The 23,901-nt window shown below is 48.3% G+C and overlaps 1 protein-coding gene across 6 annotated transcripts in view; it reads right to left on the bottom strand.

The window, feature by feature from the left end:
* Positions 1-506: 506 nt before the first annotated feature.
* MARK4 (microtubule affinity regulating kinase 4) overlaps positions 507-23,901 on the bottom strand; it is a 45,470-nt gene continuing 22,075 nt past the window's right edge. For 2 of the 6 annotated variants that reach the window (XM_049900042.1, XM_049900040.1), the window contains 7 exons: positions 22,474-22,583; positions 22,216-22,375; positions 14,509-14,726; positions 11,516-11,619; positions 9,179-9,448; positions 7,725-7,769; positions 507-2,892 (listed from right to left, as the gene is read on the bottom strand). In XM_049900042.1, the coding sequence (XP_049755999.1) occupies positions 2,556-2,892; positions 7,725-7,769; positions 9,179-9,448; positions 11,516-11,619; positions 14,509-14,726; positions 22,216-22,375; positions 22,474-22,583 (1,244 nt within the window). In that variant the 3' untranslated portion in view covers positions 507-2,555. Of the gene's footprint in view, positions 7,581-7,724; positions 7,770-8,193; positions 9,040-9,178; positions 9,449-11,515; positions 11,620-14,508; positions 14,727-22,215; positions 22,376-22,473; positions 22,584-23,901 lie in introns of those variants that run through there. The other 4 variants (XM_049900045.1, XM_049900041.1, XM_049900044.1 and 1 more) reach the window with 4 other exon arrangements.

A 23,901-nucleotide genomic window follows, 5' to 3' on the forward strand; every position in this document is an offset into this window, starting at 1 on the left:
GTGCCCCTTCTTTGGGTTACTCCAACTCCTAGGGTCCCCCATCCCAGCTCTGCTCATCTGGGTCACCACTGTCTGGGGACAGGTCTATCCAACCCACTGGAATGTGAGCCCCATGAAGCAGGGCTGGGCACAGAGGAAGCCCTTGGGGATTGAGACTTCAAGACAGCGTCAGTCCCCCCTTCTCAATATTTCTGCCCTCCCCAACTATAAGCACCTCATTCTTAGAACATTTCCCTATCCTGGCAGAAGTGGCATTTCCTCACTTCTGGCCTCACTCAATAAGAGAGGAACGTGGGTTGGCCCAAAAAATAAAAACTCAAAACCAAACCCACTGCCATCGAGTCAGATTTTAACTCATAGCGACACTATAGAACAGAGTAGAACTGCCCCACAGGGTTTCCAAGGAGTGGTGGGTGGATTTGAACTGCCAACCTTTTGCTTAGCCGCTGAGGTCTTAACCACTGATGCCTAGACCCTGAACTGTTCAACACTGACCACCCCTAATCGTTACCACCCTTCATTTCTCATTTGACTTTCCCACCAGCCCCATGAAGAACACAAGGGTGGCCCTGTCATGCTCCTGATGGGCTTTGGCTGAGTCTTTTCTCTGCAGAAAGCGCTCCATGTCTCCCCAGTGCCCTCAGGAGAAAGGCCAGCTTGCTGTGGCCCGTAAACCAAGCCCACTGCCATTGAGTTGATTCTGACTCATAACGACCCTCTAGGACAGAATAGAACCGTCCCACAGGGTTTCCAAGGTGTGGCTGGTGGATTCAAACTGACGACCTTTTGGTTAGCAGCAGGGGCTCTAGAGCTCTTAACCACTGCACCACCAGGGCTCCAAGGCACTGTGGAAGCAAGCCCTGTGCTGGATAGCGTTCTACTGCTTCAGTCTGTCGAGCTTCTTTGGCTCATAGCACCTTGACTTTCCTTTGGGGAAACCTGCTGCTGTTGAGTCTATTCTGGCTCAGGGATGATCACATGACTCATCAGGGCCAATGAGAGTCTTCGCTGGGACTTCTGGAATGAGGAACTTTCTGCTTCAGAAACTAAGCCAGAGAGATGCAAGTTTGGAACTGCTGGGGGTCATCTTTGCCACAGGATAGTGCCTTCCTGAGAACAAAACTGACACTGAAAAGAGCAGAGATGGCCTGATGCCTGGATCCAGCCATACCTGAAACCAAGCACCTGTCGCTTCTGAGTAACATACACCAATAAATTCCTTTTTGCTTAAGCAGAGTAGAGGGATTACTAGTCCTGTTACACCATTTTTCTTGTCAATTCTCCACCCACCCCCAACATAGCAGCCACATTGAATTTACCTACAGTTCTCTGAAGATACATCACCCTATCTCCACACTTCTGCCCAGGCTGTACTCAATGTCTGGCCAACTCCTACTCATCCTTCAAAGCCCAACTCCAGTATCGTTTCTTCTAGGAAACCTTCCCAACCCTCCACACTCCCTCTTTTGGGCTCCCTAGGGAATTCGTTTCTCAAGTGATTGTTTCAGAACCCATGGCCCGCTCCCCTAGATGAGGGCTCCTCATATCTCCATGTCCAGCACTGGGCTTGGCACAGAGCAGACACTGGTCAAGGACTATTTATTGAATAAATGTACTACTGGAGTAAGAAGTGGCTGAGAGTCCAGTGTAACATGGCAGGCGGGCAGGTGGGTGTGTGAGTGGATGAACCGGGGGCCCGACACAGGAGCCAAGGCCTTGTGGACGAGGCCCAGTTCTGTCCCACTCTCTTCCATGGTTATCCTTGGCTCTCACACCCCCACTGCTCCCATTCTGCAAATGAGAAAACTGAGGCTCAGAGAGGAGAAATCACAGGTCCAGAGTCACATACCTCCTCTTCATTTCCCTTGCAGGTGAGGGCAGGGAAGGAACACCCCAGGTTCGGCGTGGGGGGGACTCTCCTAAGTTTATTGGGCAACAGGCTGCAGGTGAGGGGGCTGATAGGAGGGAGGGGGTGTAATAACTTAAAAACCCAGAGGCAACGGCGGCAGCTCCTCAGGAGACCTCTGCAGAGGGGAGGGGCTGGGGTATTTACAAGGATTTGTACAAAGTGCCCCGTGCCAGCCTGGGGCAGGAAGGTGGTTCGAGCACGTGGGGAGGGGTGATGGGAAGGAATTTGCCTCTCTGAACCCCACTCCCGGCCCCCCAAATTCTCCAGTCTTTAGGCTCAGCGATTTGCCCTGCCCATGCCCAAGGGCTAATTCTCGAGCTTTTGTAGGAATGGAAGTGCTTCCTCAGTTTCCCTTACTGCCACTGCCCTGCCCCCAAAGTCTCCTCGGGTGCCCCATGGCAAGGTGAGGGGGGACAAGGCTGGCTGGAGGCTCCAGGAAGGTGCCAGCTCCTCCCTGCAAAGCCCCCTTCTCCTCCTCGTGTGCAGAGCGGCCCCAGAGAACAGCAGAGGGAACATTCTCCATCCCCAAGTCTCATTCAGGGAAACTGAGGCGATGATAAAGGGAGAGCCCCCTCCCTGTCCCCTTCCCTTCCTGTAGAAGGGGGGCACGAGAGAGGAAGAGGAAGGGGCCCGGGGCCGTGGCGTCTCAGAGCTCGAGGTCGTTGGAGATGCGGGTGACAAGGGTGCGGAAGGCCAGGGCGGTGCCCGCCACACGGCGGAAGAGAACTCCCCGCAAGCCCGGCCGGGGCAGCTGGCAGACCTCCACTTCGAAGTGGGACAGGGGCTCGGGCCCGCCCGCACCCCCGTGCAGGCAGGCCAGCAGGAATGGCTGTGGCTGACGGCAGCGGCAGCGGGCAGCCGCGGTGGCCTGGCGCAGGGCTGCCATCAGGGCCTCGGGAGGACGCGAGCTGGTCAGCTTCACACTCCAGGGGAATCGGAGCAGCCGGGGGGCGGTTTCCGCTTGATCCCAAGGTAGATGGCAACTGGGATGAGAAGAGACAGGAAATCAGGAATGATAATGGAGGTGAGCCAAGGGCAGAGGAGACAGTTCTTCCCCCTCTGGGTCAGACTCCTAGGTATCCCCTCAAAGTCCATTCTCCCTTTTTCCCCCCGGTGGCAGAGTTTCAGCTGGACATACAGCTGCCCAGTGGGACTACATTTCCCAGCCACCCCAGTGATCGGGTGTGGCCTTGTCTCTAAATTCTGGGAGGCAAGTGAAAGCGATCTGTACAACGTCTGCATCTCCTCAAAAGGAAACTGCACGCCCTGGACCCTGTCCCCACCTCCCATGAGCTGGTGCCTGGTTGTAGCCTGAGCCTCACTCAACCATCAAGATGACAATGGGGCTCTAAGGGATGGAGAACAGGGTGGAAGAATCCTGGCTATTCCAGTGACCACATGGAACGGGCCTGGGCACATGGCGTGTGAGGGGTTGATCCCTATCTTACTTTGCTGTCGTTGCTGGCTGCCACTGAGCCGGCCCCTGCCTCACGGCAACCCTATGCCCTATGGCATGAAGTGCTGCCCGGTCCTGCGCCAGGTCCACGACTGGCTGCGGATCAGACCGTTGTGTTCCACAGAGCTTTCACTGGCTGATTTTCAGAAGTAGATCACCAGGTTTTTCTTCCTCCTCCACCTTAGTCTGGAAGCTCCACTGAAACCTGTTCAGCATCATAGCAACATGTAAGCCTCCGCTGACAGGTAGGTGGTGGCTACACGAGATACATTGGCCTGGAATCGAACCCAGGTCTCCTGCATGGAAGGCAAGAATTCTACCACTGAACCACCACTGCCCTCCCTATCATACTTAAACCACTGTATTTTGGGGCCTCTTTGTTACAGCAGCTAAACTTGTTTCCTAGCTGATACACCCTTCTTCTGGTAAGAGCTACCATTCTTCCCCTGGAAGACGAAACCACCTCACTGTAGATCAGGGCTTCTCACTAGAAGCTGTACTGTCCCACGTGGTGTGTGGGAATTTCTGGGGACTTGTTTTTAATTTAAAAAGAAAATTACTACTACTATTTTACTATGGATAACAGCATACTTTATAACCACTAGTCAAAGTGGCCTTCCTCATTCTGATTTTCCTTCAAAGAGGTAAGTGGTGACGGACCTTTGTATACCTCGTATTGTGTATACTGGAGCCCTGGTGGCACCGTGGAAACGTCGGTGGTTCAAACCCACCAGCCACACCACGGGAGAAAGATGTGGCAGTCTGCTTCCGTAGAGATCACAGACTTGGAAGCCCTGTAGGGCAGCTGACTCTGTCCTACAAGTCGCTGAGTTGGAATTAACTCGATAGCAATGAGTTTTTTTTTTTAATATTACAATCAAAATTCACAAAACTCACGGCCCGTGAGCCACATTAAGAGTCCCTGGGACATTTTTTTTTTTTTGGATAGACAAAACCAAAAGCTTTTATTTTATTCTCATATAATCAAAATTACTTACTAATGGCATGTGTCTGCTTGCTGGGCACTGCACTTCTCAAACCTTGGAATCAGACTGGACACCAGCACCCTCATTTCCCGCTCCATACTGACTTTCACACAGCACTTGCCTTTAGCATAGCAACCACCAATAAAGCCAGGTCCTCAGAGCCATGATGTCATCAAAAGCGATGCAGTACATCCAGCTTTGCTGAAACTGAGCTATGCTGTGTCCGACAGGTGTCATGTATCAGCATATCCTCCTTGAGAATCTGAAATCCCACGGCATCTGTGATGCCTTGGCCCATAATTTGGGAACTGAGGCTTTAATGGGTTAATGCCCTTGACCAAGGTAAAGAGGAGGAAGAGAGGAGCTTAATGTAGTGCTTGAGCAAAAGAAAATACAGTTCACCAGAATTTCAAATTCTCAGGGACTCTAGACTTTCTGGAGCTATTGAGGTTGGATGAACCCCTGAAACTATTGCCCTGAGATAGTCTTTTTTTCTTTTTTTTATTGTGCTTTAAAGGAAAGTTTACAAATCAAGTCAGTCTCTCATACAAAAACTTATACACGCCTTGCTATATACTCCTAGTTGCTCTCCTAATGAGACAGCATACTCCTCCTCTCCACCCTGTACTCCCCGTGTCCATTCGGCCAGCTCCTGTCCCCCTCTGCCTTCTCATCTCACCTCCAGACAGGAGCTGCCCACATAGTCTCATGTGTCTCCTTGAGCCGGGAAGCTCACTCCTCACCAGTATCATTTTCTGTCTTCTAGTCCAGTCCAATCCCTGTCTGAAGAGTTGGCTTTGGGGATGGTTCCGGTCTTGGGCTAACACAGGGTCTAGGGACCAGGACCTCTGGGGTCACTCCAATCTCAGCCAGGCCATTAAGTCTGTTCTTTTTACAAGAGTTTGAGGTCTGCATCCCACCGTTCTCCTGCTCCATCAGGGATTCTCTGTTGTGTTCCCTGCCAGGGCTGTCATTGGTGATAGCCAGGCACCATCTAGTTCTTCCGGTGCCCTGAGATAATCTTTAAACCTTAAGCCAAAAATATCCCCCAAACTCATCTTAAAACTGAACAGTAGTTTAGCTTAACTAGAAAAAGGGTCTGCTTTGAGCATTATGCTCTTTTAAGAACCATTATATGGAATAAATTTGACAACAGCAACTCAAAAGATTTGATAGCTACCTTAGGGGGCACTGAGTTTATGTTAATGAGGGAGGACCAACTCAAAAAGGAGGCTGAGAATGGTTGTACAACTCAGAGAATGTAATTAATGTCACCGAATTATATGTGCAGGAACTGCTGAACTGGTGTGTGCTTTGCTGTGCATATTCTGAACAACAAAATAAATTTAGACAAAAAAAAAAGGAACAACAACTTACCATTATATATGTTTACCTGCTTCCTTTCTTTGTTATTTATTAAAATGGCTAATTTTGAAAGCAACTGAGATACAACGAAAAAAATTTCCCAGCTGGATGCTAACAAGACAGTTACACACTTTTTTTCAGGATTCAACTCTTGGTATAGTTGTTTCACATTTGCCTACATCTTAGATTGGAAGCTCCCTGAGTGCAGGGACCCTGGGATACAAAAGGCACAGGTGCCTGTTTCAAAGTGTATGTAAATTAAGCGTCTGTCAAACGAATTTAAAATGGACTGCCGCCACTGAGAAGTGATGTACTATCCTTGGAAACAAAGATGGCTATCCAGCATCCAAAAAAAGGAAAACACAGCTCACTAGCTAAGTAGCGATGATTTTTTTTTTCATTTCATTAAGAATCATAGCATTGTTGAAAGTTGGACATGGGTCTGATAATCATTTCTGTTTCTAAATTTGGTGCTGGGGACATTTTTGATTATCACAAGGTCTTGGGATGGGCGCACTACTGGCATTTGTTGTACTACTGCACAACAAAGAAATGTCCTGCTAAAGTGTGGAGAAGAGTCTTAAGAAGTACTGCAGACTTGGTCTCTCTGGTTGGGGTGGGGTTGACGGCCCCTCTGTTGTTAAGGGTGAGCACATGACTCATTTCTGGCCAATGAGAGCATTCCACCTCCCTGACCACTGTGATTGGTTCAAGGATGAGCATATAACCCAGGTCTGACCAATCAGAGTATTCTATTCCTCTGACCACAGGGATTGGCTAAAGGAAAAGCATGTGACCTAGTCCCAGCCAAAGAGAATCAGACCTGGGACTTTGTTAGAACTACAGGGAAGGGACTTTGTTCTAAGCTGGTAAAGTGTCAACCTAGGGCAGGGTTCCGCAAACTACAGGGATGCCTGGTTTTGTCAATAAAGTTTTATTGGAACATGCCAGGCCCATTTGTTTTCTTATTGCCCTGATTGCACACTGGTTAAATGTTCAGCTGCTACCCAAAAGGTCGGCAGTGTGAATCTACCAGCCGCTCCTTGGAAACCCTGTGGGACACTTTTACTCTGTCCTGTAGGGTTGTCATGAGTGAGAATTGGCTTGCTGGCAATAGGGTTTTTTTTTATGATTGCTTTTGAGGGGCCCTGGTGGCACAGTGGTTAAACACTCTTCTGCTAACCGAAAGGTCAGTGGTTTGAACCCACCGGCCTCTCTGCAGGAGAAAGATGTGAGAGTTTGCTTCTGTAAAGACTGTTGTTGTTAGGTGCCGTCAAGTTGGTTCCAACTTAAAGCAGATCTAAGTACAACAAAATGAAACACTGCCCAGTCTTGTGCCATTCTCACAATCGTTGCTATGTTTGAGCCCATTGTTGCAGCCACTATGTCAGTGTGAGGGTTTTCCTCTTTTTCACTGACCCTCCACTTGACCAAGCATGATGTCCTTCTCCAGGGATTGATCCCTCCTGACAACATGTCCAAAGTATGTGAGACGAAGTCTCACCATTCTTACTTCTAAGGAGCATTCTGACTGTAAACACTATGGGGCAGCTCTACTCTGTCTTTCAGGGTTGCTATGAGTCAGAATTGACTCGACAGTGGTGGGTTTGGTATGGCTGCTTTCACTACAATGGCAGAATTCAGTGGTCATGACAGAAATGCTCTGGCCCACAAAGCCTAAGAAGATTTGCTATCTGGCCCGATACAGATCATGTTGGCTACCCCCTGGCCCAGAGCTGCCGGCAACTGTTTGCCATTATTGAATGAGGGGAAAAGAGGTGGGAAGTAAAACGGAGAGGAGTGACCAGGAGGTTGATCTGTAGATGAGTTGCTGATGAAGTTAAGCTGGTCAGCGGAAGGTGGTCTGACATAGGGTGGAAATAAGAGAAAATCAAGGCAGTGGGCAAGAGGAGCAAGGGGTTCAGGTATTGTCTAAAGGCTGAGGCAGGTGGGGTGTGAAGCAGGTGAAAGGGCTGATTGGCAGGCAGGGGCAGATACGTGCACTCACCTTGTGACCTCAGGTCCCCCGATTCTCTCAGGTTCGTCTGCGACCCTAGGGGAGGGAGGAGGGCAGTGTCTAATCTGGGCACAGGGGACCCCCCACCCCCAACCCAGTGCCCTCAGAACTCCAGGCAGCCCCTGCCTCAGCCCTACTCCCTTCGGGCTGAGTGGAGCTGGGCTGGGGTCAGGACTTCATCCCCTTCTCCATCCCCAGAAGGGGGTCCGTTCTGAAATGGTTAGTGGAGATCATAGGAAAGATACTGAAAAATGTGGGAGTTGAAAAAGAGGGGGCTGGGCAGACACACTCTACAGATGGAAGGGGCAAAAGAGAGAGAGAGAGAGAGAGACACACACGCACGTGCACACACACACACACCCCCCTCCTTCAGGGTTCTGCTCAAATGACCCCTCCCCTCGGTGAGGCCTGCCGCATTTAAAACCACCATCCTCCCTTCCCCCTGTCCCTGACCCCCTTCCTGCCGTATTTTTCTTCTTAGTACTTGTCACTACTTGACAACCTATGTGTTTTACTTATTTATCAGTCTAAGGAGCCCTGGTGGCGCAGTACCTAAGCACTTGGCTGCCAACCAAAAGGCTGGCGGTTCAAACCCACCAGTTGCTCCATGGGAGAAAGATGTGGCAGTCTGCTCCCGTAAGATTTACAGCCTTGGAAACCCTATGGGGCAGTCCTACTCTGTCCTATAGGATCGGTATGAGTCAGAATCCACTTGACGGCAACGAGTTTGGGTTTTTAGTTAGTTTAGACCCCCTGTAGCAGAATGGTGGCTCTACCAGGGCAGGGATTTAATACATTTTGTTCATTCTCTAATCAAGGGCCTAGGATGGTGCCAGGTATACAGTAGACACTCAAAGAATAACAATAATAGTAAACATTTATAAAGCATTTTCCAAGGCAATGTTCTAAGCTCTCAGTCTATATATCACCTCATTGAATCCCCACCACAACCCTACAAGGAAAGTCCTGTTATTACTGTTCCCATCTTACAGAAGAGAAAAGCGAGACTCAGAGAGGTTAAGTGACTTGCTCAAGGCCACTCAGCAGAGCTGGGGTTGGAATTCCAAGTTTCTGGCCCGGGGGGCCGTGCTTCTGGCCACTTTACTATCTGTTCAACAAATGAGGGAACAACCAGACCGCACCTGCTCACACCCACAGACCCCACCCCTGCACATGCAGGCCAGGCACAGACCGGGAGGCAGAGGGAGGAGGGTGGCGGGACTTACTGATCTTGGATCCCTGGGGCAGAGAGGCGCCTGAGACACAGCGGTTAGAGTTCTGCCGTTTAGAGGGATCGAGGGTTACCCTGCAGTACGAGGTGGGCAGTGAGGGGGGATAGGAGGAGGAGGAGATGTGCGGGGGACAGAAGACAGAGCAGAGTAGAAGACAGGTTAGCACCCACTGGCCCCCTGCCCCACCCCACCCCTCCACCCCGTCGGGCTCACCTTCGGGTCAGTTTGGAGGTCAGCTTGGTGAAGAGGTTGGTGGTGGGGCGGGGCCGCCCGGTGGGCAGGGGTGCGGCCTCGTGGGCCAGCGTGGGTGAGGCAGGGGGCCCGTTCTGCACACCTCCGCCCCCTGCCCGCCGGTCCCGGACTTGGCCACCGTGGAAGGTGCTGCGGATGGTGGAGCCGCGGGCCAGGCGGCTCCGCTCCCCCGATGGGGGAGCCAGGCTGTGACTGGAAGGGGAGGCGGGGGTCACCCGTGGGGTGCCCGAGCTGTGGGCAGAGAGGGACAGATCAGAGCAGGGCCCCAAGGCAGGTCAAGGCCCTGGTCCCTGATTCCTGTCCTGAGACCAGATACCTCAACCAGCTTGAACTCAGAGATGAGCCTTTTCTCCAGCCCCTCTGATTCCTGGGCATCCAGGCCTGAGATCAGCCTGGAGCTCAGAGACAAGGTTGCCAAGTACAGTTGTGCAGGCTGTGTACTCTACAACCCTAGCATCATTCTCCTGACTCTCTCTCCTCCCAAGTTTCCCCTCCTTTGAACTGTACCTTCTTCAAACTCTACCCCTCACTCATCCCAACTCTCCCCTCTCCAAACTCAGCAATTCAATAAATTCCGAGAAATCTGTGGCAGAATCCCTTGCTAATCAGCATTCAAACCTCAGGAACAAAATCAACTTGGCAAACACTTTGCTATCTGAACTCTCAGTATCCAAAACTGGGGAAGGAATAGATTTGAACATCAGGGATACCTGTATTTGTTATGACAATTTTTCAACAGGTAGAAATAAAAAGGACAAAACCCTCTTTGTAACTTTTTCAAGATGCTGTGTGGGCAGTGGTGACCCCTCTTTCCCAGGGCCTTCCTACAATTTCAATCCTTCCAGAGACTACCAAACCAATCTGTATCTGAGAGAGGGAACCCTGACTATGGCAGAGGCTGTGACTTCTCCCCCAGAATCCATCATTCCTGTTTCACTCTTAATAACCGAGCCCCTAAGACTACGAGCATTGCACATGGCCACTCAGCCCAAGACTACATCTCCCAGTCTCCCTTGCAGCTAGGTGTGGTCATGTGACTATTCTCTGGCCAATGGGATATGAATGGAAGTGCTTTGTACCATTTCCCAATCTTGTTTTTAAAAAGAACGTGGCTTGCCATCCACTCTCTGCCCACCTGTCTTGCTGGTTGAGAAATGGTGGCAACTGGTACAGTCGCCTCAGATCCAGAGCTGACCTGTCACATTACAGAGGAATAAAACTCCATCTTACTTAAACCACTGTATTTCAGGGTCTCTTTGTTAGAGCAGCTTCATTTATAATCTAATTGATACACTGTCTCTTGACCAGAGCAGGAAGGTCAGGTATCACTGTGGTTATGAGATAGTTTCTGGAGTCAGTCGGGAATCTTTGCTCTTTGACTTACTAGCTGTGTGGCCTTGGATAAATTATGTAACCTCTCTGTGCTTTATTTCCTCAGTTGTGAAATGGAGGTGATATCAGGATCTATGTCACAGAGATGTTATCAGCATTAAACCAGCACAAAGGCCTGCCACATGGTTACTCCTTGATAAATGTTAGCTCTTGTTATTTTATTTGATAATCACCAATGCCTACTATGAGTCAGACCCTGTGCCAGGAGCATGACACACCTGATCTCCATCAGATCCCTCAAACAGGGCATGCCTCCATGTGTCTCCAGAGCACATCAGGCCCATTTTACAGAGGAGCAAATGGAGGCTCGGAGACTTGCCCAATGTCATCCTGGCTAGCCAGTGGGCAGAGTCAAGATACGAACTCAGAACTGAGTGATGGCAGAATCTCAACCACCCTGTTACTCTGCCGCTAGGGGCCGGGCAGTAACACTTGCACCTAGTTATTAGGTGCATGCCAGAGCCTGTCTCAGTGTCAGCCACTTACGTCGGCCAGTCTGAGCTGGCTTCCCTCACTGCCAGCTGAAAGGGACTGAACACACCCAGTCCGACAAGTTGGAAAGCCAGCCCACCAGATGACACCGAAGCTGTGACATTCTTGGGCTTCTCTTTCTAAAGCTCTAAAAATGGATCATTCAAAAAATCCACTCGGGTTCCCAAGGCTTGTGGGTGGAGAACAGGGCAGACTGCTTTCCTGGTGCTGATGACTAATTAATTAAGTGGGGAAGATTTTTGGGGGGAAGAGGGGGCGGGTCTAGAACATGGGGGCACCTGGGTAGATTCGGCCAAGGCAAGGGCAGACACGTACACTCTCCAGCCCCCACGGCTCCCCCTACATCTACCATCTTGGATCAAGGGCGGCCCTGCTCACCCACACCCAGCTTCCCCGTACCATCCCCCTCCATACCTGTTTTCTTTGCCATTTGGCAACAACGATGGGCGCTCAGCTCCCGGGCGTTCTGTGCAAACATAGGTGTTTCTGCGGGTCATCATGCTGGGAGGGAGATTGTTCTGCAGGAGACATGGCCAGAAGAGAAGTGAGGAGGGAAATGGAGAGCCCTCAACTGCTCCGCTCTCTCACCCTCACTGCACTCCCTCATTATGAATGAGTCAGGGGCCCGTGTGGGAACCCCGAGTGCGGAGGAGATGGTTAGAGCAGGGCTAGAGGGCACGAAGACATAAAAGTTTAATGGAAGAGTCTAGTAACCTAGGATAAGAGTCACGGGAACCCATAAGAGCTTAGAAGAGAGGGAAATATTGAGGGGAGAGAAGGTCAGGGAAGGTTTCAGGAGCAGCCTTGCCCACTTCTTCTTGCTACAACCACATCAAACTTTTTTTTACACCTGCCTGCCTCTCAGCCTTTGTACAGGTTGTCTCATCTATTTGGATCACTTCTCCCTCCCTTTTCCCGATTCTTGCTCAGTTATCATCCAGGTGTCAGTTCGTATTATAACCACCACCTCTCCAGCCCCAGGGTGAGTCAGCTGCCTCCTCTGGGCACCCCCAGGCCCCTGGGCCCCCCAGTGAATCCTTGATCACCCTGTATTGTCAATGTCTGCTCACATATCTGCCCCCATCCTCACAGTAGGCTTTGAGCTCTGTGGGGAGTATCAGGATTATGCTGCCTCATAAATATGATGGGAATATTCCCTCTTTTCTAGTCTCTGGAACCTTGTGTAAGATTGGTACTACACCCTCTCCTCACTTATCGACATGGTTAGGTTCCAAAGACCAGGTCGTTATGCAAAAATGGAGCATGACCACATCAGATCACAAAATGGAGGATGATTATATCATTAGATAGCTGCCAAATTACATCATTATGTAACTGCCAAACCACTGAGAATCATGGCCCAGCCAGGTTGACACATAACCTTGACCATCACAGCACGCATTACTCTCACCTCACACCTCGGCACCTGTTACTGGCAGACATAGGCTGGTAATGTGCAAAATAGACAGTAGCTTTTTTACTATTGTAGTAAATACAAAATGTCAGACAATGAGACAGTCAATAAGTGAGGAGTGGGTGTATTTCTTCCTTAAATGTTTGAAAGGATTCTATCAGTTGAAGCCACCTAGATCTAGAATTTTCTTTAGGAAAAGGTTTTAAATTATGAGTTCAATTTCTTTAACAAGAGTGTAAGAATTTTCAGGTTTTCTATTTCTTCTTATGTCAGTTTCAGTAAGTCGTGCTTTTAAAGATATTTGTCTTATCCACCTAAGTTGTCAAATTTATTGTCATTAAGTAGGTCTTACTACCTTCTTATCCTTTTATGACTGAATAATGTCCTCTTTTTCATTTCTGATCCTGGTAATTTGTGTTTGCTATCTGAATCAGTCTTGCTACGCATCTACTGACTTTATTACTCTTTTCAAAGAATCAACTTCTGGCTTTGCTGATTTTCTCTAACATACGTATGCTTTCTCCTTCATTGATTTCTTATCTTCATTATTATTTCCTTCCTTCTTTCTTTGGCTGTTCTTTCTTTCTTCAGGCGTGGGTTCATTGTCACAATAACAATAGCTCTCATTCACTGAGTGCTTACTGAGCCAGACAACACGTAAAGCACTTCACGTACAAGATCTTACAAGAGCCTCATAACCTAGATTCTTTGATAAGCCTGTTTCAGAGTGGAACACTGATGCTCAGAGAGGTGAAGTCACTTGTACAAGGTCACGTGGCTTACCAACGTGATTCAAACTCTGGTCTGTAACTTCAGAGTCCCGATCACCTTCTTATCCTGCCTCCACCCTTGTATCCCCATGTGGAGGAGACTTTAGCTCCCTCAACCTATACTATACTATTCTAGGGACCGCAGAAGTAGAAAGTGAAATGCCACATTCCCTAGACTCCTTTGCAGCTCAGGTTCTGGATATGAATTAGGTTCTAAAACCTGTGCACTCACTAAGATATGGAAGGCAGAAATGGGGTGGTGACCACCTTTCTGCCCCCTTTGCTTCTCCATACAGGCAAGGATATGAGACAAGAGGCTTTCTTTCAGCACCACCCAGTGACCATTCTCCAGCCCTCTAGAGGTCAAAAGGCTCTTTCAGTGGAGGAGAGACTTCTGAGCCTTGGACTTCAGCCATAACCACGTTCCTTAATTCAATGGGGCTAGGTGCAGCCTTGGAACCCTGCTGGCACAACGGTCAAGAGCTACAGCAGCTAACCAAAAGGTACCAGTCACTTCTTGGAAACCCTATGGGGCAATTTTACTCTGTCCTAGAGGGTCGCTGTGAGTCAAAATTGACTCAAGAGCTATGGGTTTGGTTTTGGTTGGGTACAGCCTCAAAGGTAGCAGCTCCCTTGGTGTGTCAGGTCTGCTGGGTTGTGAGCATCAATTCCATTACGAGCTGTCAAGCTAACTCCAACTCATGGCGACCCTATCTGTGTCAGAGTAGAGTGGTGCGCCGTAGAGTTTTCAGTGGCTGATTTTCAGAACTAGATTGCCAAGCCTTTTTCTGAGGCACCTCTGGATGGACTCCAACCTCCAACCTTTTGGTTAGCAGCTGAGCTGATAACCATTTATACCACCCAGGCACTCCTGTCAATCCTGTGGGGTCCAGTCTTGCCCGCTCCCCTTCAGCCCTTCCTGTAATTTTGTAAGCATTACATTCCCTGTATTAAATCCCTCCTGCTGAAAGCACTTATAGTGCTTTCTGTTTCTGACAGTGAACGCTAACGTACACACTAGTATCAAGAACAGGGTCAAGGCAAACAGACAGCACTCAATAAATGTCTGTGGAGTGAATGAATGAGGGATAAAACAAGGAGTCCTGTGCAGTGGGGTCTAGGGAGTAAGATGACGGCAGAGTCTGAAAAATGTGCACCAGGTGGCACCCACAGGCTGGACCACAGGTGGTCCCAGCTCTCTGGCCCCAGCTCCGCCCACTCACAGGGGTGCTCATGCTGTCCTTCCGCCGCTCTGGGATCTCGGCCTTGTTGGGGTTGTGGGCGCTGCTGACCATGGGGCTGGAGGGGGGCAGCCCTCGACTCCCGCTCCCTGTGGCGCTGCAGCTCGCCTTCCGGCCCGGCAGGCGCTCCTCCTTCAGCTCTGTCTCCCCTGTGCTGGTCGGGCTGCGCTTGGGGTGCAGGGGTGTGGGGGACGGGCCACCTGGCAGAGGGAGAGGAATGGGTGAGAGCTGACGTCGCCTGGAGAACTCAGCACCCACTCTGAGGTGAGAGTCCTTCTACCTGGTAGAGCTCCACAGAAACCCCCAAGCTCTTATTCAGCAAGTTCTGAGAGTAGGAGTGGATAATGAGTAGTGTGTTGTCGTTATTGCTAGTTATCATTGCATCAGTTCCGACTCCTGGTGACCCCACGTGTGCAGAGCAAAACTGCTCCACAGGGTTTTCAAGGCTGTGACCTTTTGGAAGCAGATAGCCACGTCTATCTTCCTAGGTGCCTCTGGGTGGGTTCGAATCGCCAACCTTTTGGCTAGCAGTCGAGTGCTTAATTGTTTGTATCAGCCAGGGACTCTTAGCACCTACTCTGGGTGATCTCTGGAACCTTAAAATTACTCACATAGGGTACGATTTTTGTGTAGGACATTCTGACAATATACGTCAACATTACAAGCACACATATGAAAAAAAAAACCAAAACAAACCAGTTGCCGTGGAGTCGATTCCCATTCACGGTGACCCACGTGTGTCTACTACTTTCAGAAGTAGATCGCCAGGCCTTTCTTCTGAGGTGCCTCTGGGTAGACTTGAACTTTCAACCTTTTGGTTAGCAGCTGAATGCATTAAAGGTTTGTACCACCCAGGGACTCCAAAGCACACGTGTTGCTGTTGTTAGGTGCTGTCATATACCAACCCAGAGACTCCACATCTGGGAATTTATCTCACAGTTCTACTTGCACACATAGAAAACGTGATCTACAAGTCTGAAACATTTTGTTTAAGATCAAAAGATTGCAAACAGCTTGAATGCCCCTTATTAGGGGTCTGGCTAAAGAAATCAAGGTATTTCCATACAATGGAATACTATACAGATGTTAAAAAAAAAAAAAAAGAAATTCTTTACGGATTGATACAAAGTGATCTTCAAGAAAGACTAAAGAAAAGGCACAGGATGGGGTCTTCAGACAGCAATCATTTGCATAAAACGGGAAATCATATATTTCTCTATAAATCTATCTATCTGTATCTACTTACTTCTAGATGAAAATATCTCCAAAAGGTTATTATTTATATTAAAAGGGGATATTATATTTATATTATGTACTTATATGTATTTATATACTTATTCAATCTGTATGCTAAGCAAATAATTTGAGAAGCTGGACTATATGACAAAGAACAGGGCATCAGGACTGGAGGAAGACTCGTTAACAACCTGTGTTATGCAGATGACACACCTTGTTTGCTGGAAGTGAAGAGGACTTGAAACACTGATGAAGATCAAAGACCACCGCCTTCAGTATGGATTACACCTCAACATAAAGAAGACAAAAGTCCTCACAACTGGACCAATGAGCAACATCATGATAAATGGAGGTAAGACTGAATTTGTCAAGAGTTTCATTTTACTTGGATCCACAATCAATGCCCACTGAGGCAGCAGTCAAGAAATCAAACAACACATTGCATTGGGCAAATATGCTGTAAAAGACCTCTTTAACGTATTAAAAAGCAAAGATGTCACTTTAACGACTAAGGTGTGCCTGACCCAAGCCACAGTGTTTTCAATCTCCTCATATGCATGTGAAAGCCGGACAATGAATAAGGAAGACTGGAAGAAGAATTGATACCTTTGAATTATGCTGTTGGCAAAGAATATTGAATATACCATGGTCTGCCAAAAGAACAAACAAATTTGTCTTGGAAAAAGTACAGCCAGAATGCTTATTAGAAGCAAGGATGGTGGAGACTTCGTCTTACATACTTTGGACATGTTATCAGGAAGGATTAGTACCTGGAGAAGGACATCACGCTTGGTAAAGTAGACGGTCAGCGAAAAAGAGGAAGACTCCCAAAGAGATGGACTGACACAGTGGCTGCAAGAATGGCTCAAGCGTAACAATGATTGTGAGGATGGCTCAGGGCCGGGCAGTGTCTCATTCTGTTGGACGTAAGGTCACTGTCATGGATTATGTCCCCCCAAGAGTGTATCAGCTTGGTTAGGCCATGATTCCCAGTATTGTGCAGTTGTCCTCCATTTTGTGATTGTAATTTTATGTTGAGAGGATTAGGGTGGGATTATAACACCACTCTTACTCTGCTCACCTCCCTGAGCCAAGGTAAAGGGAGTTTCCCTGGGGTGTGGCCTGTACCACCTTTTATCTTTCGAGAGATAAAAGGAAAGGGAAGCAAGCAGAGAGTTGGGGACCTCATACCACCAAGAAAGCAGCACCAGGAGCAGAGCATGTCCTTTGGACACAGGGTCCCTGTGCCTGAGAATGTCCTCGACCAGGGGAAGATTGAGGACAAGGACCTTCCTCTAGAACCAACAGAAAGAGAAAGCCTTCCCTTGGAGCCAATGCCCTGAATTTGGACTTGTAACACACTAGACTGTGAGAAAATAAATTTCTCTTTGTTAAAGCCATCCACCTGTGGTATTTCTGTTATAGCAGCACTAGATGACTAAAACAGTCACTATGAGTCGGAACTGACTTGAGAGCACCTAACAACAATGTTGTATTATATTAATATATCTATATGGCATTTGGATATCTTTATATATTTCTTTGAATCTATCTCTATTTATTTCTTTATATATTTGTTTGCATATGAAAAAAAAATCTCCAAAGGCTATCATTTACATTTAAAAGGAGGAGTATTACATTACATTAATACACCTATATTCGTGTATCTTTATATATTTCTTTCTCTCTACATCTATCTCTTTGTACATTTGTTTGTATGTGACTAAAATATCTCCAAAAGAATTCATATAAAACTGTCAACAGCAGCTGCCTCCAAGTTGAGGAACTGGGAGGCTGGGGTGGGGTGGGGGTCGGGGGGTGGAGCAAGTGCTGGACAAAGACATATTTACTGTCCACATTTCTGTAGGAGTCCCTGGGTGGTGCAAATGATTAAGTGCTCAACTACTAGCCAAAAGACTGGCAGTTTGAACCCACTCAGAGGTGCCTCGGAAGACAGGCCTGGTCATCTGCTTCCAAAAGGTCACAGCCTTGAAAACTCTAGGGAGCAGTTCTGCTCTGCACACATGGGGTTGCCAGGAATTAGAATCAACTTGACAGCAACGAAGAATAACCTTTTTCATACTATTGAGTTTTGAAGCATGTGACTCTATTGACAACTTTAAAAAAACAATACAAAAAAAGTCTAGTACCTCGGAGCGTCTTAAGAGATCTACAGCTCTAGAAGCAGGGGGTTAAAGGTGTTCTAGAACTTTTGTATGTTAAATCCTCAGGAATCTTAATGACTCAAAAGTCCCAGGACCATAACAATGACAGAATATAACAATGACGGAAACCCAGGCACCTGCCAATAATCCTTTACTCCAAGAAGCCTTGGAACCCAGGTTTCCATGTGAAGGTTTTTAAAGTTTACAATGTTCTAACTAGAGTCCCTGGGTGGTACAAACAGTTTGCATGCTTGGCTGCTAACTGAAAGGTTGGCGTTCAAGTCCACCCAGAAGTGCCTTGGAAGAAAGGCCTGGTGATCTGCTTCTAAAATATAAGCCATTGAAAACTCTACGGATGCCGAAAACTGAAGACTCAAGGGAGCAATTGGTTTAAGGGCTGACGGACCACAGCAACAACAGCCCACATCAGCCTGAGACCAGAAGAACTAGATGGTGCCCAACTACCACCACTGACCGCTCTGATGGGGATCACAACAGGAGGTCCCAGGCCGAGTGGGAGAAAAATGTAGAAGAAAAATCAAATCCGTAAAAAGGATCAGACTTACTGGTCTGATAGAGACTGAAGGAACCCTATGGCCGTAAGACACCCTTCTAACATGGCACTGAAGCCATTCCCAGAGACCATCTTTCAGCCAAACAATAGACAGGCCTACAAAATAAGCAATAAAAAACACCTGAGAGGAATGAACTCCTCAGGACAGTTAATTATACGAGACCAAAAGGGCAAAATCTGCCCAAAGCAAAGATCAGAAGGCAGGAAGGGGTAGGAAAACCAGATGAAAGGTAACAGGGAAGCCAGGGCGGAAATGGAGAGAGTGCTGACATACTGAGGGGACTGGAACCAATGTCCTGAAACACTCTGTGTACAAATTGTCGAATGGGAAACTATTTTGTTCTGTAAACCTTCACCTAAAGCACAATATTTTTTTAAAAAAGAAAACCCTATGGAGCACATTTCTACTCTGATACCCAGGGGGCTGCCATCAGTCAGAAATTTATTAATTTTATGAATGTTCTAACGATAGGATGTTGGAGTCACACGCCCCTTAGGGACTTTCTGGGCCACCCTGTTATTTTAAAGATGGAGAAAACAAGACCCAGGGAAGGCAAATAGCTTGAGGAAGATAGTGATGATGGAACCAGGGGCAGAACATGGCACTTTTTGCTCAGGGCTTACACGAACTTCCCAACAGCCCTCTCCCCACCCCAGTGCCCATCCCAGAGTAAAAAAGCAGGGCTGGAAAAACAGGACAGAGATGAGAAACACTGTGGCAGTTCCTCAAATAAGCAAACATACAGTTATCATCTGAGCCAGCAATTCCGCTCCTAGGTGTATACTCAAAAGAAATGAAAGCTATGTCCACAATAAAACCTGTACGGGAATGTTCACAGCAGTACTATTCATCACAGCCAAACAGCACAAGGAGCCAAATGTTCAGCAGCTGATGAGTGGATAAATAAAATATGGTCTATCCAAACAATAAAATGTTATTTGGCCATCAAAAGGACTGACCAGGAGGGCGGGAGAAAAATGCAGAACAAAAGTCAAATTCACAAAAAAAGACCAGACTTTACTAGTCTGACAGAGACTAGAGGAAGCCCCGAGACTATGGCCCCAGACACCCTGCTAACTCAGAACTGGAGCCCCTCCTGAAGCCCACCTTTCAGCCAAAGATTAGACAGGCCTCTAACACAAACAATGACACACTGAGAAACGTGCTTCGAGGGTCAATCAAATATATGAGACCAAATGGGCACCTCCTGCCCAAAAGCAAGATGAGAAGGCAGGAAGGGAAGGGGCAAGAGCTGGAAGAAGGGAAATGGGGAACCTGGGATAGAAAGGGAAAGGGGGCGAGTGCTGTTATTGTGGGGATTGCAACCACTGTCACAAAACAATGCGTGTATAACTTTTTGAACGAGAAACTAACTTGAGCTGTAAACTTTCACCTAGAGCACAATTTAAAAAAAAAAAAGAAAGGACCAAGGTATTGATACATGCTACAACATGGATGAATCTGGAAAACATGATGTTAAGTCAAAGAGGTGAGACCCAAAGGTCACTTATCGTATGACTCCACTTAGTTGAAATGTCCGGAATAGGCAAATCACAGATCAGAAAGTGAATTAGTGGTTGCCAAGGGCTGGGGGGAAAGTTGGAAACCCTGGTGGCGTAGTGGTTAAGAGCTACGGCTACTAACCAAAAGGCTGGCAGTTTGAATCCACCAGGCGCTCCTTAGAAACCCTATGGGGCAGTTCTACTCTGCCCTATAGGGTTGCTAGGAGTCGGAATCGACTCCATGGCAATGGGTTTTGGTTGAGGGGAAAGTAGAGGGGATGGAGGATGATGGCTAAGGGGTGCCAGGTTTAAGAGGTGATGAAAACGCTCTAAAGTTGACTGTGGTGATGGATACACAACTCTGTGAAGACCCTCAAAGCCGCTGAATTGTACACTTTAAATGGGTAAATTGTACGGTATATGAATTACAACTAAAAGGCTGTTTTAAAATGCAAGGGAGAGGATTCACATTAGATGAGGGTGTGGGTAAGATGCCTCAAAACTTTCCATGTCAAATTTGTATGTGTGTATGGGGGTCTATTTATGTTCTCCAGGGGATGAGATGTCTGTCATTTGCAGAATACAGGGTACAATCAGGTTGCCTGCCCAGCCCCCTTTCACTAAGGAATGGCTTCCCATCATCTCAGCATGGAGAAGGCAGAGGGCATGCTCTCAGCAGCCACTCTGTGCAATGTGTCCTCCTATGCCCCAGTCACAGTGGTTTAATTTCAGCCGGACCCTGATATCAGAAGCCTTGATGGCACAGCGGTTAGTGTGCTTGGCTGCTAACTGAAAGTTTGGTGGTTTGAATCCATCAGCTGCTCTACAGGAGAAGGATGTGGCAGTCTGCTTCTGTAAAGATTTACAGCCTTGGAAATACTATGGGCAGTTCTGCTCTGTCCTGTAGGGTCACCATGAATTGGAATGCAGTCCATGGCAACGGATGGTTTGGGACCCTGATATCAGAGCCCCATCCATGATATGTGCACTGGAGATTGCAGCCACCGTTTGGGTCAGTCTCTAAAACTAGGATAATGGAAGAAACATGGGAGCTGAGAGATCAGGAGAAAGATAAGGTGAGGTAAGTAAGGGACAAAAGAAAAACAGATGAGCAGAGAAGAAACAGGACACGGAGAGGGTCTGCTCTGCATCTGGCTCTTTTGCTGGTTTCTGGTGCCTTCCGAGCCTGGCTATGCATTCCTGACTCTAAGTTCCACTCAATGGCCCTGAAACTTTATAAAAAATTTCTCTCTTTGCCACACTTAGCTTCAGTGGGTTTCTGTTGCTTACGAACCAGAGAACCCTGACTCAACACAGCTCTGAGAAAGCAGGACCGAGAGGAGTGTGTGAGGGTGTTATGGATTAAATTGTGCCCCCCTCAAAATATGTGTTGGAAATCTAACCCCTATACCTGTGGATGTAATCCTGTTTGGAAATAGTGTCTTCTTTGTTAATGAGGCTTTTTTTTTTTTTAATCAGTGTAGGGTGTGTCTTAAACCTAACCACTTCTGAGTTGTAAAAGGAGCAGATTAGACGCAAATGAAAGCAGAAACTGAGGAAGACAGATACTGCGCATCACCAAGCACCAAGGAGTGCCTGGAGTTATAAGTCCTGGAGTGGCGCAAACGATTTCATCCTTGACTATTAGACGAAAGGCTGACAGTTGGAACCCAGAGGTGCCTTGGAAGACAGGCCTGGCAATCTGCTCCTGAAAGATCACAGCCTTGTGTTGCACTCTGCACACATGGGGTCGCCGTGAGTCAGAATCATCTAGAGGACAACTACCAACAACAATGACAACCCATAAGGAAGGAACTGAACAGAGGAACTCCTGAGGCTACGGACGAGGAAGGAGCTCTGGTGGCATAGTGGTTAAAGTGCTCGGCCGCTAACTGAAAGGACAACAGTTCCAACCCACCTAGCTGCTCCACAGGAGAAAGATATGACAGTCTGCTTCCATAAAAATTACAGCCTTGGAAACCCTATGGGGCAGTTCTACCTTGTCCTATGGGGTCGATACGAGCTGGAATCAACTTGATGGGAATGGGTAGCGGGTATAGACAAGGAAAGAATTACAGCCAAGACCCTGATTTGGACTTGCTGCCTCTAGAACTGTGAGAAAATAAATTTCTGTTCTTTAAGGCCAGCCACTTGTGGTATCTGTTACAGCAACTCTAGCTGACTCACACAGGCTGTGGGGCTGATACTCACAGAAGTCACTGTGCCGACGCTGGCGGTGGTACGTGGAGGAGGAAGTCCGCTGCCCTTTGCTGTGGGTGGCACCTTTGCTGGAGCTTGCTCCATTGGTGGTGTCGCTGGGCACCCGCACCCGTGCCAGGGCCAGTCCCGGGGCGCCCCGGTCCCCACCCTCCTGTGGGAGAATGACGGATGAGGAGCCTCAGCCCCCATCCCATCTGCCCCCGAGTCCCTCCACCCCGGGCACCACACGCCCCTGAGGCAACCTCTGACCTCGGTCTTCCTGCCCAGCAGGAGGTAGGTGGCGGTCACTTCATTGTACTTCTGGCTGCTCAAGGCCTCTTTGATTTCTTCCCGCGTGTAGCCCATGCCCACCATCACCTCTGGAGGAAGGGGATGGAGAGAGAGGAGGGTCAGTCTCCCCAGACCCTTCCTTCCCTTCCATCCGTTTCTGTGCCACATCAGTGTCTGCTCTTGGGCCTGTCCAGTATCCACTCCCTGATTTCCCTTGGAAGAACATTCTATTCCTCCTCAGATAATTTGGCTGACTCTTCCCTGCACCAAGCCTTCCCCCCCGAAAAAAAAGTTGCAGTAAAGTTAATTTGACTCATTGTGACCCTATGTATCAGAGTAGATGGTGCTCCATAGGGTTTTCAACGGCTGATTTTGGGGGAGTAGATTGCCGGCCCTTTCTTCCAAGGATGGACTTGAACTTCCAACCTACTGACTAGCAGCTGGGTGCTTAACTGCTTGTGCCATCCAGGGAGGTCCTCTCCTAGCCCCAAGGGTGAGCATATGACCCAGGTCTGGCCAATCAGAGTGTTCCATTCCCAAAGCCACACTGATTGGTTTGGGGGCGGCCAATGGGCACCGGCTTGGGGCTTCTACTGCAACATCAGACAAGGGCCTCTCTTTCTGATGGAGTATCCAGGCCCCTAGGACATGCTGTCGCCAACTTATCTCTGGTGGTAAGAATTGCCTGGGAAAGAAGCCAATGATTGTCTCTGAGCACCTGGATCCAGCTGCACCTGACCTGACACATTCCTGGCCTGTTCAGTTATGTGAAACAATAAATTGTTACTATTAGGTCGAACCATATGAAATTGCTGACATTGACAGTTTTTGACGCCAAAGATGTCAATTTCATACGATTCAACCTGTCATTACTACCATGAGGCTCTGCTGGATCAGTGGTAGAATTCTCGCCCAATGCCCCTCACGTGCAGCCACCACCTGACTCTCAGTGGAGGTGTGCGCGTTGCTATGATGCTGAACAGGTTTCAGTGGAGCTTCCAGGCTAAGACAAACTAGGAAGAAAGGCCTGGTGACCTACTTTCAAAAATCAGCCAATGAAAACCCCACGGATCACAATGGTCCAATCCCAATCGATCACGGGAGGGCGCAGGAACAAGCAGTGTTTCCTTCTGTCATACATGGGGTCGCTATGAGTTAAAACCTACTTGACGGCACCTAACAACGTTATCATCATTATATGGTTTAAGCCAGATTGGACTTGGGTTTCCTGTTACTTCCAACCACGAAAGCCCTGATTTATGCAGCCAAGATCTGATGATGGCCTCAGATTCCTCATCTGTAGAATGGAGAGGTACTGAGTGGTTTCCAAGGGGTTCTTCCAGGGCTAATGCTTTAGGGAACAAGAGTTCCAAGGTTCTAGGCTGGAGTGACAAGGACCCAAGGGGG

Source organism: Elephas maximus, chromosome 11 (genome assembly GCF_024166365.1).
Source record: "Elephas maximus indicus isolate mEleMax1 chromosome 11, mEleMax1 primary haplotype, whole genome shotgun sequence".
Lineage (NCBI taxonomy): Eukaryota > Metazoa > Chordata > Mammalia > Proboscidea > Elephantidae > Elephas > Elephas maximus.